General features: G+C 40.2%; 2 protein-coding genes across 4 annotated transcripts in view; one reads left to right on the forward strand and one right to left on the reverse strand.

Annotated features, from left to right (window-relative positions):
* The window catches only part of LOC133636330 (zinc finger protein 25-like), a 1,044,419-nt gene that overhangs the window by 577,498 nt on the left and 450,434 nt on the right, over window positions 1-16,487 (reverse strand). The gene's annotated exons all lie outside the window — the stretch shown is intronic.
* Window positions 9,494-16,487, forward strand: part of LOC133636344 (zinc finger protein 135-like) — a 29,034-nt gene continuing 22,040 nt past the window's right edge. For 2 of the 3 annotated variants that reach the window (XM_062030312.1, XM_062030314.1), the window contains exons 1-2: window positions 9,494-9,937; window positions 15,423-16,074. In XM_062030312.1, coding sequence (XP_061886296.1) covers window positions 15,588-16,074 — 487 coding nt within the window. In that variant the 5' untranslated portion in view covers window positions 9,494-9,937; window positions 15,423-15,587. The remainder of the gene's footprint in view (window positions 9,938-15,422; window positions 16,075-16,487) is intronic. The other variant, XM_062030313.1, reaches the window with a different exon arrangement.

A 16,487-nucleotide genomic window follows, 5' to 3' on the forward strand; every position in this document is an offset into this window, starting at 1 on the left:
TTTTACTATGAAGCCACGTTGATGTAACACTTGGCATTGTCTTGCTGAAATAAGCAGGGGCGTCCATGGTAACGTTGCATGGATGGCAACATATGTTGCTCCAAAACCTGTATGTACCTTTCAGCATTAATGGTGCCTTCACAGATGTGTAAGTTACCCATGTCTTGGGCACTAATAAATGATAAATGGGTTATACTTGTATAGCGCTTTTCTACCTTCAAGGTACTCAAAGCACTTTGACAGTATTTCCACATTTACCCATTCACACACACATTGACACACTGATGGCGGGAGCTGCCATGCAAGGCGCTAACCAGCAGCCATCAGAGGCAAAGGGTGAAGTGTCTTGCCCAAGGACACAACGGACGTGACTAGGAAGGTAGAAGGTGGGAATTGAACCCCAGTAACCAGCAACACTCCGATTGCTGGCACAGCCACTCTACCAACTTCGCCACGCCGTCCCAATAATACACCCCCATACCATCGCACATGCTGGCTTTTCAACTTTGCGCCTATAACAATCCGGATGGTTCTTTTCCTCTTTGGTCCGGAGGACACAACGTCCACAGTTTCCAAAAACCATTTGAAATGTGGACTCGTCAGACCACAGAACACTTTTCCACTTTGTATCAGTCCATCTTGGATGAGCTCAGGCCCAGCGAAGCCGACGGCGTTTCTGGGTGTTGTTGATAAACGTTTTTTGCCTTGCATAGGAGAGTTTTAACTTGCACTTACAGATGTAGCGACCAACTGTAGTTACTGACAGTGGCTTTCTGAAGTGTTCCTGAGCCCATGTGGTGATATCCTTTACATACTGATGTCACTTGTTGATGCAGTACAGCCTGAGGGATGGAAGGTCACGGGCTTAGCTGCTTACGTGCAGTGATTTCTCCACATTCTCTGAACCCTTTGATGATATTACGGAGCGTAGATGGTGAAATCCCTAAATTCCTTGCAATAGCTGCTTGAGAAAGGTTTTTCTTAAACTGTTCAACAATTTGCTCGCGCAAAGTGGTGACCCTCGCCCCATCCTTGTTTGTGAATGACTGAGCATTTCATGGAATCTACTTTTATACCCAATCATGGCACCCACCTGTTCCCAATTAGCCTGTTCACCTGTGGGATGTTCCAAATAAGTGTTTGATGAGCATTCCTCAACTTTATCAGTATTTATTGCCACCTTTCCCAACTTCTTTGTCATGTGTTACTGCCATCAAATTCTAAAGTTAATGATTATTTGCACAAAAAAAATGTTTATGAGTTTGAACATCAAATATGTTGTCTTTGTAGCATATTCAACTAAATATGGCTCGAAAATGATTTGCAAATCATTGTATTCCGTTTATATTTACATCTAACACAATTTCCCAACTCATATGGACACGGGGTTTGTATATATATATATATATATATATATATATATATATATATATATATATATATATATGTATATATCATACTTGCCAAACCTCCCGTTTTTAGCGGGAGACTCCCGGTATTCAGCGCCTCTCCCGATAACCTCCCGGCAGAGATTTTCTCCCGACAAACTCCCGGTATTCAGCCGGAGCTGGAGGCCACGCCCCCTCCAGCTCAATGCGGACCTGAGTGGGGACATTCTGTTCTCACGTCCGCTTTCCCACAATATAAACAGCTTGCCTGCCCAATGACGTCATAACATCTAGGGCTTTTAGAGAGTAGAGTGCACAACTGCGCACACAACAAGGAGACGAAGCAGAAGAACGAGGAAATTACAGACATGGCGACGAGCAAGTTAAAGAAATACGCTTGCAAGTTCCAAAACGAATGGAAACAAGAATTTCAGTTCATCCAGGACAGTTCGAAGGGGAAGGTAAATTGCCTGTAAATTTTGTAGAACAGACTTCTCCATTGAACACGGTGGTCGAAATGATATACTCATCATGAACGGAGAAGTTAAACAGGACAATACTGCCATCTACTGGATAGCCACCGGAACACTGAAATTCAGGTATTTATTTTATTTATATGTATAATTATATATATATATATATATATATATATATATATATATATAGCTAGAATTCACTGAGGGTCAAGTATTTCATACATACACATATATATATATATATATATATATATATATATATATATATATATATATATATATATATATATATATATATATATACATATACATATGAAATATATATATATATATATATATATATATATATATATATATATATATATATATATATATATATATATATATATATATATATATATATATATATATATATATACATATGAAATATATATGAAATACTTGAGTTGGTGAATTCTAGCTGTAAATAACCACGCCCCCAACCACGCCCCCCCGCCCCCAACCAAACACCCACCCCCACCTCACGATATTGGAGGTCTCAAGGTTGGCAAGTATGATATATATATATATCTATATATATCTATATATATATATATATATATATATATATATATATATATATATATATATATATATATATATATATATATATATATATATATATATATATATACATATATATATATATATATATATATATATATATATATATATATATATATATATATATATATATATATATATATAAAGCCAAAGGAAATTTAAAAAGAACATGAAAACCTCCCACATTCTAAAATACATTATAAAAACGATTGGCATCAAAGACAAAAATAATATCATGAGTGTAATATTTATTTTGTTTCTTTTTTTTCTTTCCTTACGCTACTGTTGTTTCAATACATTGTTAAATATTTAAATATTTTTACGGAAATAAGTGGACAAGTTTACTTTTATTTTCAGAATAAGTAAATAGTATATAATAAAATAGTTTTACCGGGGGTGGGAACTGGTTGTACTTATTTCTCTCGCGAGATCTGGAAAAGAGCTGGTTACTTGTTTCTCTCGCGAGATCTGACAAGACTGCGCGCGAAGCAAACACGGCGAGGATAAAGCAAGATGGCGTCTGACGGTGAAGACGTTATTGCAGTGTTCTTAATCTGTGCGTCCATGTACACATATATGTCCTTTATTACACTCTATTCATTAATAACTGTTTGTATATTAGTCTGAGCGCACTTTGATGCTAGTTAGCTTAGCTTGTTAGCTGCTAACAAAGAAGTGATGAAAACACATCGCTAAGCAGAGATCAAGTGTGAGTGTAAAGTGTTGTGATTGTGTGAAAATGTGCGAAAGAACCATAGCAGAGTACGAGGAGGAACTTTGTCCAACAAAAGAGGAGAAGGAGCGACAACATCAAGTTGTGTTACACACAACAGGTTTGTTTACTTCTTACTCTCGCATCTTTACTAACTTTATATTTATTATTAACACTATTCTTCAATAGATTGTCTATAGGAAGATGAATTGTCATGTGAGGATGATGCACTGATTGTTCATAAAAACCAGACAATATTTATGAGAGGTTGATGTTCCCCACACAGCAAAAACACTCCGCGGCGGATCCCCCGCGCAGGTATCGCGCTTTCCGGAACGGAACCGCGAAACGGACCCGCATCGGCGTCCATTTGCACTCAGGAACGTATCCGCCACGGTGGCGGGTAGCGGATCTGCCGTGGCGCCGCGCATTCGCGCCGCACCCAAGATCAAAGCCTAACCTCCCGCCGCGGACCAGCAACGGACTCCTAAAAACCCTGGCTCATCTGGCCGTTTTGGACCCCTTTATCTTATTTTCAAAATCCCTTCTGTTCTTGCTGTAGGATAAAATAGGAAACTAAAAAATTCACTAAGCCCTACTACAGCAATATAGGCTTACATATGCATTGCCTTGTATTTTTAAACTAACAATATTGTCAATAGGCAGAAACAGAAAATGGTCAATTCACTCTATAAAGTAAATATATAATATATATTTAAAAAGTAAATATACGTAATTACAACTTGAAGGAAACACTGCTCCATGCACAGCTAACATATCAGAAAATGAATAACTGGTGAATGACAAGAAGTCCAATAAAAGGTTGTTTATTTATACATATACATCTCTATTCCTCCTCGTTGCCCGATCCCCCGCCAAGTTGAACCACCTGATGGCGTGTTTGGTGACCTCAGCGTCCGTGGCTGACCTTGTCAACACATTTTTACTTACAGCACCTGTAATCAAACAAGATTACAAGACAGATACGTTTATGTTTATGGTATGTAGCATCCAAAGCCAAGTATGCTTACACAATACAAAATATGTGATAGGTATTAAGGAGATTACATTTGAAAAATAACATGACTTAAAGTTACTGGAGGTGGTTAAAATAAGGTGCGTAAACTATGAATTTGTGATCAGGGTATAGGTGTGCAAGACATCCAAAATGTTTAAACAATATGGTTATTTGGTTCCTTGATCAGAGTACTTGTTTGGCTCTGTTGGATGACGGCGGCGGGGGGTTGGGGGTGGGGGGCATAAATAAATATCCATAACCCAACTTTGGGATGTTGACATTGTTTTCTTATTATATTTGTACTATCATTCTATGTTTGTATTGGTGTAGGCCAGGGGTGTCCAAAGTGCGGCCCGGGGGCCATTTGCGGCCTGCAGGTCATTTTTTAACGGCCCCAGGGCACATTTTTAAAAAATATGATCGAAATACATAAAAAACATTAAAAGTGGTATTTAAAGAGCAAACAGGTGAAATGTAACAAGAAAATGTAGCAATGTTTACTCTAATCACACAAAGCTGCCATGTAGGCTGTTTCTTTCTTTAAAAAATAATAATGAATCAAAATCAATGTCATTATGAATTATTGACCTATTCAAGGCTTAAGAAGTTGACCTTCGCAATCAGCTGGTCTTGGTTGTGCTTAATAGTTTCCAGCAGGCTAAGGATGTGGATGACCTCAGGCACTGTTCACAAACAGCAGTATAAAATTAACATGTTTCAGTGTTTATCCTCATTACTCATAATCCTGACATTAGCTATTGACCTTAGTTAATGACAAAAGTTATTGACAAAGTTTGAAGAAAATATGTGATTGCTTGTGAATTTGAATTTTTTCCAAAATTTGTGGCACAGAATGACCATCCGGTATTTGTCAGTTATTGCTCACCAGAGCAGGAAATGTTGTCGGCCATTCTTCCCCCTCGCCATGTTGGCCTGTAGGCCAGGCTGGATCCAGGCTCCTTTGTCTGCCACATGTTGAGGGCTGCTGGTGAGGGGGGTGGAGGGAGTCGAGGAGGGACTGCCGTTCCTAGTGAGGTGTGCATTGTGAGAGAGCCATCAGTTAACCATGACTGGTAATACCCAAGGGGCCTATCTATACACTAATATTTCAGAGATCAGTCCCTACCTTGTGTAACTCTCTGCATGTTTAATGCAGGTGCTGGTGAAGGCATATGAATACATCCTTCCCCATGGTGAGGTGCTAAGGGAGATACATTGGTATTAAATGGTTGTGATCTGTTAACCATGGTTACTGGATGCTGAGATATTATTTTGGAGATCAATCTTTACCTATAAAGTTATCTCCAGTTGAGGAGTCGAGTTGACAAGTACTCATGACTCTTGCTGGCACTCGGCGAGACGGTGGAGCTGGGAGAAGGGATACAAGGAGAGGGGAATATCTTTAGCACTAAGAATGTTAACCATATCTTTAATATTAATGTGGTGGTTTCGTCTACAACGCTAAATATATCCTGTGGTGTACCTCAGGGATCAATATAGGACCTAAATTATTCAATGTCTAGATAAATGACATTTGTAAAGTTACAAAAGATTTAAAGTTAGTATTATTTGCGGATGATACAACAGCGTTTTGTTCAGGAGAGAACACACAGAAGATAATACAAATAATAACAGAAGAAATTAACAAATTAAAAAGATGGTTTGACAAAAACAGACTATCTTTGAATCTCAGTAAAAGTAAAATAATGCTATTTGGTAACAGTAGAAGAGAAAGTCAAACACAAATACAAATAGATGGAATAGAAATTGAAAGAGTAAATGAAACCAAATTTCTAGGTATAATGATTGATGATAAATAGAACTGGAAATGTCATGTAAAAAATATACAACATAAAGTAGCAAGAAACACGTCAATAATGAATAAAGCAAAACATGTTCTAGACCAAAAATGACTTCATATTCTCTACTGCTCACTAGTGTTACATATCTGAGTTATTGTGTAGAAATATGGGAAATAAGTACAAAAGTACACTTCATTCATTAACGGTGTTACAAAAAAGATCAGTTAGAATAATATATAATATTGGATATAGACAACACACAAATCCCTTATTTATTGAATCAAAGATACTGAAATTCCACCACATAGTGAATTTGCAAACAGCTAAAATATAAACAAAGCAAACTATAACCTGCTAGCCAAGAATATACAACAATTCTTCTCAAAAAAAGAGGAGAAATATAATCTTAGAGAGAAATGTAATTTAAAACATTTGTACGCACGTACAACACTTAAGACCTTCAGTATATCAGTATGTGGAATTAAATGATGGAATGCATTAAGCAAAGCAATCAAATAATGTACTAATATGATCAATTATTTATGCTTACATGTGGAAATAATAATAATAATAGTAAATAAAATAATAATAATAAAAAAGGTAAATAAAGCATAAAATAGTCTCTAATAAATTAATTAAATAAAAAACAGTATATAAAATATATACATCAGCAAATAACAAAAATATAGATCAAGAAAAAGGATCCTTAATATGTGCAGCATTTTTTCCCACTCACATCACCTCATTTTATATTTTTTTCTACAATTAACTTTGCCAAAAAACACATCATAGACATACCTTTTTTTTTTGTAATGGAGACAAAAACATGGCGTCACACACAGCTAGTCCACAGTAAACAGGATCTCGAGCTCCACTAAAGAACAAAGAAAGAAATAATACACACTCATATTAATAGCAAAGAACGGCTGTTTCCACTCTGTTAACGCTACGTTGTTGACTAATATAATATATCGTTGTTGAGCGGTATAGCTCGGTTGGTAGAGCGGCCGTGCCAGCAACTTGAGGGTTGCAGGTTCGATCCCCGCTTCCGCCATCCTAGTCACTGCCGTCGTGTCCTTGGGCAAGACACTTCACCCACCTGCTCCCAGTGCCACCCACACTGATTTAAATGTAACTTAGATATTGGGTTTCGCAATGTAAAGCGCTTTGAGTCACTTGAGAAAAAGCGCTATATAAATGTAATTCACTTCACACTTCACTAACGAAGTAACGTTAGCGACCTGGGCCTAAACAACACTGACAATAAAGTAATACGCTTTGGTTTCAAGCAGTTGGAAATATGTGGAATATCGTAGCATGTAACCTACACACATTCACAGCCTCTAACAAAAGATAGCCTAAGTTAACTGTATTGAACTTTTGAAACGTTCATTTACTACGTTACTCACCGGCTTCACGCGGGAAACTTTCACATTCTGGAGTCGGGGTCCCCCGGAACACAAAACACAGATAAAAGACAATTTTACAATAGCACGGCGAAAAAATGACCGTCGTTGTGTGGGTTTTTTGACGAATAACACTCTTTTCCACTTTTCTTCGCTCGGGCCTCACCTCCCACGTGCAGCCATTTGGAATTTTCTGAATACGTGACGTCAGACGCACGTCCCCATGCAAAGCATTCTGGGAGGCGGCGCTGGAAATAAAATAGCCTTTTTTTACAGAATATAAAGTTTTACTGCTAGTCCTAATATCAAACAACGTCATTACAATCATACATAAATGATGATGGAAACACAAAGGCCGATCTTTACTGCGAATGTAGCAATAAATCAATAAATCTATACTTACGTTCGTGTTCCAGCAAATAAAGTCCAGAGATCTTGGCTCATGCGCGTACACGCTAGTAGGCGCGTCCACGTCTGCGGGTGCAGACATTGGTCGGCTCAGCGCGCGTAGGCGGAGCCTATAACTCTAGGCGGCGCGCGCCGGTTTAGTTTGTCGCGTCCGCGTATGCCAGGGGTCGGCAACCTTTACCACTCAAAGAGCCATTTTGGCAAGTTTCACACATTAAAGAAAGTAATGGGAGCCACAAAAATGTTTTTAAAATTTAAAATGAAAAACACCGCATACAAAGCTTACATGCTTTGTGCTATGTTAACCAGGGGTCTCAGACACACGCACTTTAATGTGGGAATTGGATGTTAGTACAGCCCGCGAGTTTTGCGAGTTTTGCGAGTTTTGGATGAATGTCGCTTGCGTCACACTTGCCAATCCTCTCATTTTTCCCGGGAGACTCCCGAATATCAGAGCGTGATGACACTGCATTTGGCGCCCTCTACAGTCTGCCCAATCAGTGTACCTGCTCGGCCACAAGTGGAATGCAGCTTTAGCTTGCTCACGTAAGAGACAGCAAGGCTACTAACTCAGCAGCCACACATCTTACACTGACGGTACCAATACCCAGAATCCCATGCAGCCCTAACTCTTCCGCTCAACCAACCACGAAGAGGGGGGGGGGGGGGGGGGGGGGGTTGATGTGTGGGGGGATTTGGTGGTAGCGGGGTGTATAATGTAGACCGGAAGAGTTAGGACTGCATGGGATTCTGGGTAATGGTTGTGTTGTGTTTATGTTGTGTTACAGTGGGATGTTCTCCAGAAATGTGTTTTTCATTCTTTTTTGGTGTGGGTTCACAGTGTGGCGCATATTTGTAACGTAACAATGTTGAAGTTGTTTGATACGGCTACCGTCAGTGTAAGCTGTGTGGCTGATGAGTAACTATGCTTTGCTGTCTCCTGTGTGAGCAAGTAATAACAACATACAACATGTAGCTGGCCTGGCATGCTGTAAGTAAATGCTATAGAGGACAATTACTGCAGTGCAATTAGGGCACGCCCTGTATATAGTAATTAGAGTGTTAATAGGATTATTTTTCCCTGGGAGTAGTCTATGAGAGACACTGACATCCATAAGTCTCCTGGGAAAATCGAGGGGGTCGGCATGCATGTAGCTGAGCCGCATCAGAGTGGTCAAGGAGCCGCATGCGGCTCCGGAGCCGCGGGTTGCCGACCCCTGGCGTATGCGAATCAGACACGAGTCCGCTCAGGATCAGCTGTCTGACCGTACAATTTTCAGAGGCGGAGCTCTATCCTCTAGGCGGAGCCAAAACGAATGTCCCAGTAACGCATTACTTTTTGATGTAAGTAACTGAGTTAGTAACTGAGTTACTTTTGAAATTAAGTAACTAGTAATTGTAACTAGTTACTGCTTTTCAGTAACTAACCCAACACTGCTTGTCTGTCTGTGTTGGCCCTGCGATGAGGTGGCGACTTGTCCAGGGTGTACCCCGCCTTCCGCCCGAATGCAGCTGAGATAGGCTCCAGCACCCCCCGCGACCCCGAAAGGGACACGCGGTAGATAAATGGATGGATGGATAATTTATTGCCGTGCTTTTTTGTGTAGACACCATGAAAACATACATTTAGAATGAATCGTTCATGACTTGCCCATCACTCTGACTCTTTGGCCCCGCCCCTAAGTGACGCATGCGTGGAGGATATGCGCTTTGCAGCAAAGTCCTCCTTTACTCCACACACGCTTCTAAGCCTCGCTACTAACTACACTTTATTCATCCTCCGTGTCAGGATAAACTCCACTCGTCTCACTCAACTTTGGACATTATTAGGCCCGCTTAGCTTGCTACTTGTTTTAGCGCGCTAGTTAGTTTAGCGTGCTAGTTAGCTTAGCGTGCTAGTTAGCTTAGCTTGTTAGCTGCTAACAAAGAGACGCGGATTTGATCAACACATCGCTTAGTTAAGATCAAGTGTGAGTGTAAAGTGTTGTGATTGTGTGAAAATGTGTGAAAGAACGATAGCAGAGTACAAGGAGGAACTTTCTCGGACAAAAGAAGACAACAAAAGACTACGTCAACTACTGGACGCTGTTTTCAAGAAACCTCAAGTGGTGTTACACAGAACAGGTTTGTTTACTTCTTACTCTCACATGTTTACTAACTTTATATTTCATCATGAACATGACGTGTTAGATTAATAGTGATTAATAGGTGTAGTCAGACACATGATTGTTATTGTGTTATTAATGTGATTATCAGACAGCAGTCATTTCTATTAGATAATGTTCAAATATAGGTGATTTGGCACACTTATAATTAAAATAACAAAATAATGTTGTTTTTCATCAGATATGTACTAGTATTGTATATATGGATGGGGGCCTTGCTTTGGAAATAATGTGTACCCCTTTCAGAGATCACATTTAGTTCCACTTCAAACATTCACATGATCCACAATGAGATGAGATGGTATAACGTGAACACTTCTGGAACTTTCTAACTCGGGGAAAAAAACGGGATCTCGTTGGAAGCGCGATGTATTGAGTATAACAAAATGGTGTCTGCCAATGTAGTTTACAATGTCACTACGTCAGTAGTTGTCAAACTTTTTTCACCAAGTACCACCTCAGAAAATACTTGGATCTCCAAGTACCACCATCATTAACAGCATTACAATACAGTAGCATAGTAGGCCTTAATTATTCATTAAAAACAAGGAAGACACGTTATTTAACAAGTATATTTAATATTTGTAGTTACTCTAACATTACACACTGTTTGAACAGTAACACTGTGTTTGAATTTAGGAAAATAAAACATTGTACTTAAATAATGAAATAATAATTGGCATACCACTAGGTGATGCCCGCGTACCACTAGTGGTACACGTACCACCGTTTTTTTGTTGTTTTTTTCCTTTTTATTTTTATTGACATCCAGCATCAGACATTCCTATCCATTACATCATATTCACATAAATCATATATCTATTGTCTGCCCTAAATGTCACTAATTCGAAAAATTAAAGTCAGGTTTATGGGGCGTGACATAGTTGACCCAATTTTCCCAGTATGAAGTACATTTCTCCAATTTATAACAAATTAAGGCAGTTATTTTCTCCATTTTATAAATGTCCATTGTTGTTTCCATCCATAGCTTCAAAGTTGGGCCCTCCTGGGATATCCATTTCCTAGTAATGCTCTTTTTACAAGCCACCAGTAGGATATTCATCAAGTGTTTATCTTTCTTCAGCCAGTCCTGAGGTACATGTCCAAAAAACAAAGTTTTACTTTCGAGGGGTATTTATGTTGAAAATGTCCTGTAGAGCTTGGTGTATCTCTTTCCAATAGTCCTTTATGGTGGAGCAGTCCCACAAAACATGCTAGTGATTTGCATTTGAATTCCCACCATTTCTCCAGCAAGCAGGTGAGTTGTTATCATAGTGACACTTCTGAGAAGGTGGAATAAAACATCTGTTATCATAGTGACACTTCTGAGAAGGTGGAATAAAACATCTGTTATCATAGTGACACTTCTGAGAAGGTGGAATAAAACATCTGTTATCATAGTGACACTTCTGAGAAGGTGGAATAAAACATCTGTTATCATAGTGACACTTCTGAGAAGGTGGAATAAAACATCTGTTATCATAGTGACACTTCTGAGAAGGTGGAATAAAACATCTGTTATCATAGTGACACTTCTGAGAAGGTGGAATAAAACATCTGTTATCATAGTGACACTTCTGAGAAGGTGGAATAAAACATCTGTTATCATAGTGACACTTCTGAGAAGGTGGAATAAAACATCTGTTATCATAGTGACACTTCTGAGAAGGTGGAATAAAACATCTGTTATCATAGTGACACTTCTGAGAAGGTGGAATAAAAAATCTGATCAAACTTTTCCAGCCAAACTCCCTCCACTTGGTGAGCTGGTACAAGTCCATTGGTATTTCCATATTATTGTCCATTCTTCCTCAGATATAGTTATCCCTCCTTCCTTCTCCCATTTTCTTTTAATATATCAAGTTGAATATGATTTCATATTCAACAGACCCTTATACAAGCATGAAATACTTCTATCAATAATTTGTGAATTGTAGGCTTTTGTAAACACTTCAATCAAACATATACTCGTCTTTGTGACACTTTTCACCTTCATATTAACAAAATGCCGCAACTGCAAATATCGATAGAAGTCTTGGTTTTAGATACGTCCTGCACTGCCTCTAGTTCTTCACTCTAACGTTCCTCATCCACGAATCTTTCATCCTCGCTCAAATTAATGGGGTAATCGTCGCTTTGTCGCTCCGAATCTCTCTCGCTCCATTGAAAACAAAGGACAATTGTGAGGAAAATTACCTCCTGTGACGTCACGCTACTTCCGGTACAGGCAAGGCTTTTTTTATCAGCGAGCAAAAGTTGCGAACTTTATCGTCGATTTTCTCTACTAAATCCTTTCAGCAAAAATATGGCAATATCGCAAAATGATCAAGTATGACACATAGAATGGATCTGCTATTCCCGTTTAAATAAAAAAAATTCATTTCAGGAGGCCTTTAAACAAATTGCAAAAGATTCACCAACACAGATGTCCAGAATACTGTGGAATTTTGAGATGAAAACAGAGCTTTTTGTATTGGATTCAGTGGTGTCCGAATACTTCCGTTTCAACGATTGACGTCACGCGCATACGTCATCATACATAGACGTTTTCAACCGGAAGTTTAGCGGGAAATTTAAAATGTCACTTTATAAGTTAACCCGGCCGTATTGGCATGTGTTGCAATGTTAAGATTTCCTCATTGATATATAAACTATCAGACTGCGTGGTCCCTAGTAGTGGCTTTCAGTAGGCCTTTAAGGGTCCATTTCACCCATGGGTTATCAATGTTATTTATGTGGGTTTGTAAATTGCTATCCGCCAGTATTGCTTGTATGGGGATGGAGGGCATTTTTTCTTCAATAATTTTCCATTGAGCAATGTATGACGGGTTGCACCAGCATATCACTGCTCTCATCTGGGCTGCAAAATAGTAATATCGGAGGCAAGGTAAACCCCATCCTCCCTTTTGTTTGACCAATTGTAAAGTTTTGAGACAAACTCTTGGCCTTTTACTTTGCCATATATACCTTGATATCATTTTGTCCCATTCATTGAATTGGTTTTGGTTCATCTCTATTGGCAGGGTTTGAAATAGGTACAGCAGTCTTGCCAGTACATTCATTTTAATGGAATCAATTCTACAACTAAGGCTAAAAAAAGGAATTAAGTTCCATCTTGCTATGTCATCTTTTATTTGTTTTATATATGGGTAGATCATTGTATTCTGATCATTTTGTTAGATCTTTTGACAAATTAATGCCCAGGTATTTAAAAGACTCTGTTTGCCATATCAGAGGGTAACTATTTCTGATTTCCCCTGGTGGGTTATAATTATATGAGAGTAGATCGGTGTGGTGGGGCGTGGCCTGCGGGCCTGCAGAGAAGCGGGGCGTGTCGGGACCGGCTTCGAGATTAGCGGCAGGTGTGTAGATGACACGGCTGTGAGTGGTTGTCTGATGACAGACCAGACGCGGGCGTCGCGCCGCCACCACATCACGTCGCCAACAGAGACCCCACAGCGCAAGGTCGGGCCACACGGGCACGGACCCCACCCAACAGGAAGCGAGACCCGCGCGACGCCACACACAAATAAATAATCAGATTAAACAAAAATAATAATAATAATTTTTTAAAAATAAAATAAAATACAAATTAAATTAAATTAAATTAAAAATAACAAATAAAAATTAATAAAATTAAAATAAAATAAAGTAAGCAAATAGTAAAAATTATTTAAAAAAAAATAATAATAGTAATAATAAAAATAATAATAATAATAATAAATTAATAAAAGCCTGGCAGGCCACCAGAACGCAGTCCCCGGAATCCGCGCCGGCCGACGAGGCAATGAGGGGTGCGCCGAACCCCAACCCCCCCACATGCATGTGTACAAGGCCCCCAGAGTGTCTACTGTGTAGTTAAAATTAGGAGGTCAGCCATTACAGCCGACCTCCAGTCCCTATTGATGCGTGTACTGTAGCGTGAGTGAGATATGTATGCTTGTGGGAACTAATAATGCGATTAAAATTGGGGGACATCAAGGTCTTGGTGGGTCCCAACCAAGCCGAGCCCTCCAAATCCTAAGTGTCTAATATGCAGCTAAGATTGAGGGATGGACGAGCAGGGGACAAGACAGAAGGCAGAGCCCATACCAGCAACCAAACGCAGAAAAACCGCACAGCCCCCATGCCCAATGCAAACACCGCATCCCAGCCATCCACACAGCAACGTACCCATACGAGTCCCGGCCAGCGGATGGCGCCCCCCAACGGGGGAAGAAGTCAATGCACCCCGTCCGCATGCCAGCCCCCAAACCAGCCGGCAAGCCAACGCCAGCCAGCCCCCACAACCCCACAAGCGCACATATACCAGCCACAGTCCCCCAACCACTCCAACCCAACACAGCGACGCCAACCGCCGGCAGTACCACAGCAACCATCACCACCACCGCCCGTCCGCAGTACAAACACCTGCGGCCGCCGAAACCGAAACAAAAAAAAGTGACCGACCCCGTAAACCACAACAACGCACACCCCCAGCTACCACAGAGGCCACCAACCCACCTACCCTAACTCATCCACATACAGGCCAATCGATCCACCGGACATCCACACCCATACACACACCTACACATTCATACACACATATACATATACATACATATATGTATATACACATACATACACGTACACACATGCATGCATATACACATACACACACACATATATACACCTACATACATATACATATGCACACATATACACATACATACACAAAAAAATAATAATAATAAAATAAAATAAATAAAAAAATAAAAACAATTAATAATAATAATAATAAATAAAATAAACCCTTTAAATAAAATAAAATAAATAAAAATAAACAAGAGGCCTGGCTGCCAACAGTGCCCAGCGCCACCAAACCCCGCAGCCCTTCCTGCATGTCCAGGCCCCCTCACCCACCACCCACCAGGCACCCCATCCGGCAAAAAGCCATAAGGGCCCAGCCCCGCGCCCACAGCCGGCATGCCATGGCATCTCAGCAGGCCTGGTGCCGCGATCAGCAATGCACACCGGGGCAGCGACACACACACATGTACCTACATACATACACACAGATTCCACCATACATACATGCAAACGTACACACACACACACACGCGCGCGCACCCATATATACACATATATAATTTAACAGAATAAATAAATCATCAGTGAAGTTAAGAATGCCTCAATCAATGCTGCCTCGTACTTATAACACTTTTCAAATTGACCCGCATCAAATTTCCAAGTCTGTTTTTTGTACTCACTGTACCACTTTTGAATTAATTTTAGGACAAAAGGTGGTATTTCCTGTGTTTTTATTGGTTGTTTTGCTACACACTTTTAACATAACACACAAAATAACACAAATAATCTCATTGTGTTAACAGTGTCAGTCTAAAACTATTTATATTCTCTCTTTATCTTTTATCATTTATCTTATTTACTTATTTACCCAACAGACGTCCAGCAGCCCCCCCCCACATGAACGAGGAAGAGGATGATCCACAGCCCACCCACATGAAAGGGGAAGAGGGGGATCCACAGCCCACCCACATGAAAGAGGAAGAGGATGATCCACAGCCCACCCACATGAAAGAGGAAGAGGGGAATCCACAGCCCCCCACATGAAAGGGGAAGAGGGGGATCCACAGCCCACCCACATGAAAGAGGAAGAGGATGATCCACACATGAAAGAGGAAGATGATCCACAGCCCACCCACATTAAAGAGGAAGAGGATGATCCACAGCCCACCCACATGAAAGAGGAAGAGGGGAATCCACAGCCCCCCTACATGAAAGGGGAAGAGGGGGATCCACAGCCCACCCACATGAAAGAGGAAGAGGATGATCCACACATGAAAGAGGAAGAGGATGATCCACACATGAAAGAGGAAGATGATGATCCACAGCCCACCCACATTAAAGAGGAAGAGGATGATCCACAGCCCCTTCACATGAAAGAGGAAGAGAAGGATCCACACATGAAAGAGAAAGAGGAGGGAGAGTGTGTTGTAGGGCAGGAGGAGGATGATGTCATGACTGTTGTCTCTGTGAAGACTGAAGAGCATGAAGACAAAGCACCTGAGTCCTCACAGCTTCATCACAGTCCAAGTAAGCACATATCATTTTATTCTCAGGGCATTCAATCCATCACAACTGGACTGTTCACTTTGTCTTAGAAGACTCATCCAAGTAGGCTTCATCACTTCATGCTCATACACTTCAAGTCTTAAATCTAATCATTGCAATTTAGAGGGGAACTGCACTTTTTGGGGGAATTTTTTCAATCATTCACAATCATTATAAAAGACATGACGATGGATATATATTGTTTTCTAAATCCCATTCTAACTCAAATGTAAACAAGCCAATGGCTGCAGGATTAGGTCTCTGCTTTTTGCAGATGATGTGGTCCTGATGGCTTCATCTGGCCAGGATCTTCAGCTCTCACTGGATCGGTTCGCAGCTGAGTGTGAAGCGACTGGGATGAGAATCAGCACCTCCAAGTCCGAGTCCATGGTTCT

The sequence above is a fragment of the Entelurus aequoreus genome, linkage group LG20 (assembly GCF_033978785.1).
Source record: "Entelurus aequoreus isolate RoL-2023_Sb linkage group LG20, RoL_Eaeq_v1.1, whole genome shotgun sequence".
Taxonomy (NCBI): Eukaryota; Metazoa; Chordata; class Actinopteri; order Syngnathiformes; family Syngnathidae; genus Entelurus; species Entelurus aequoreus.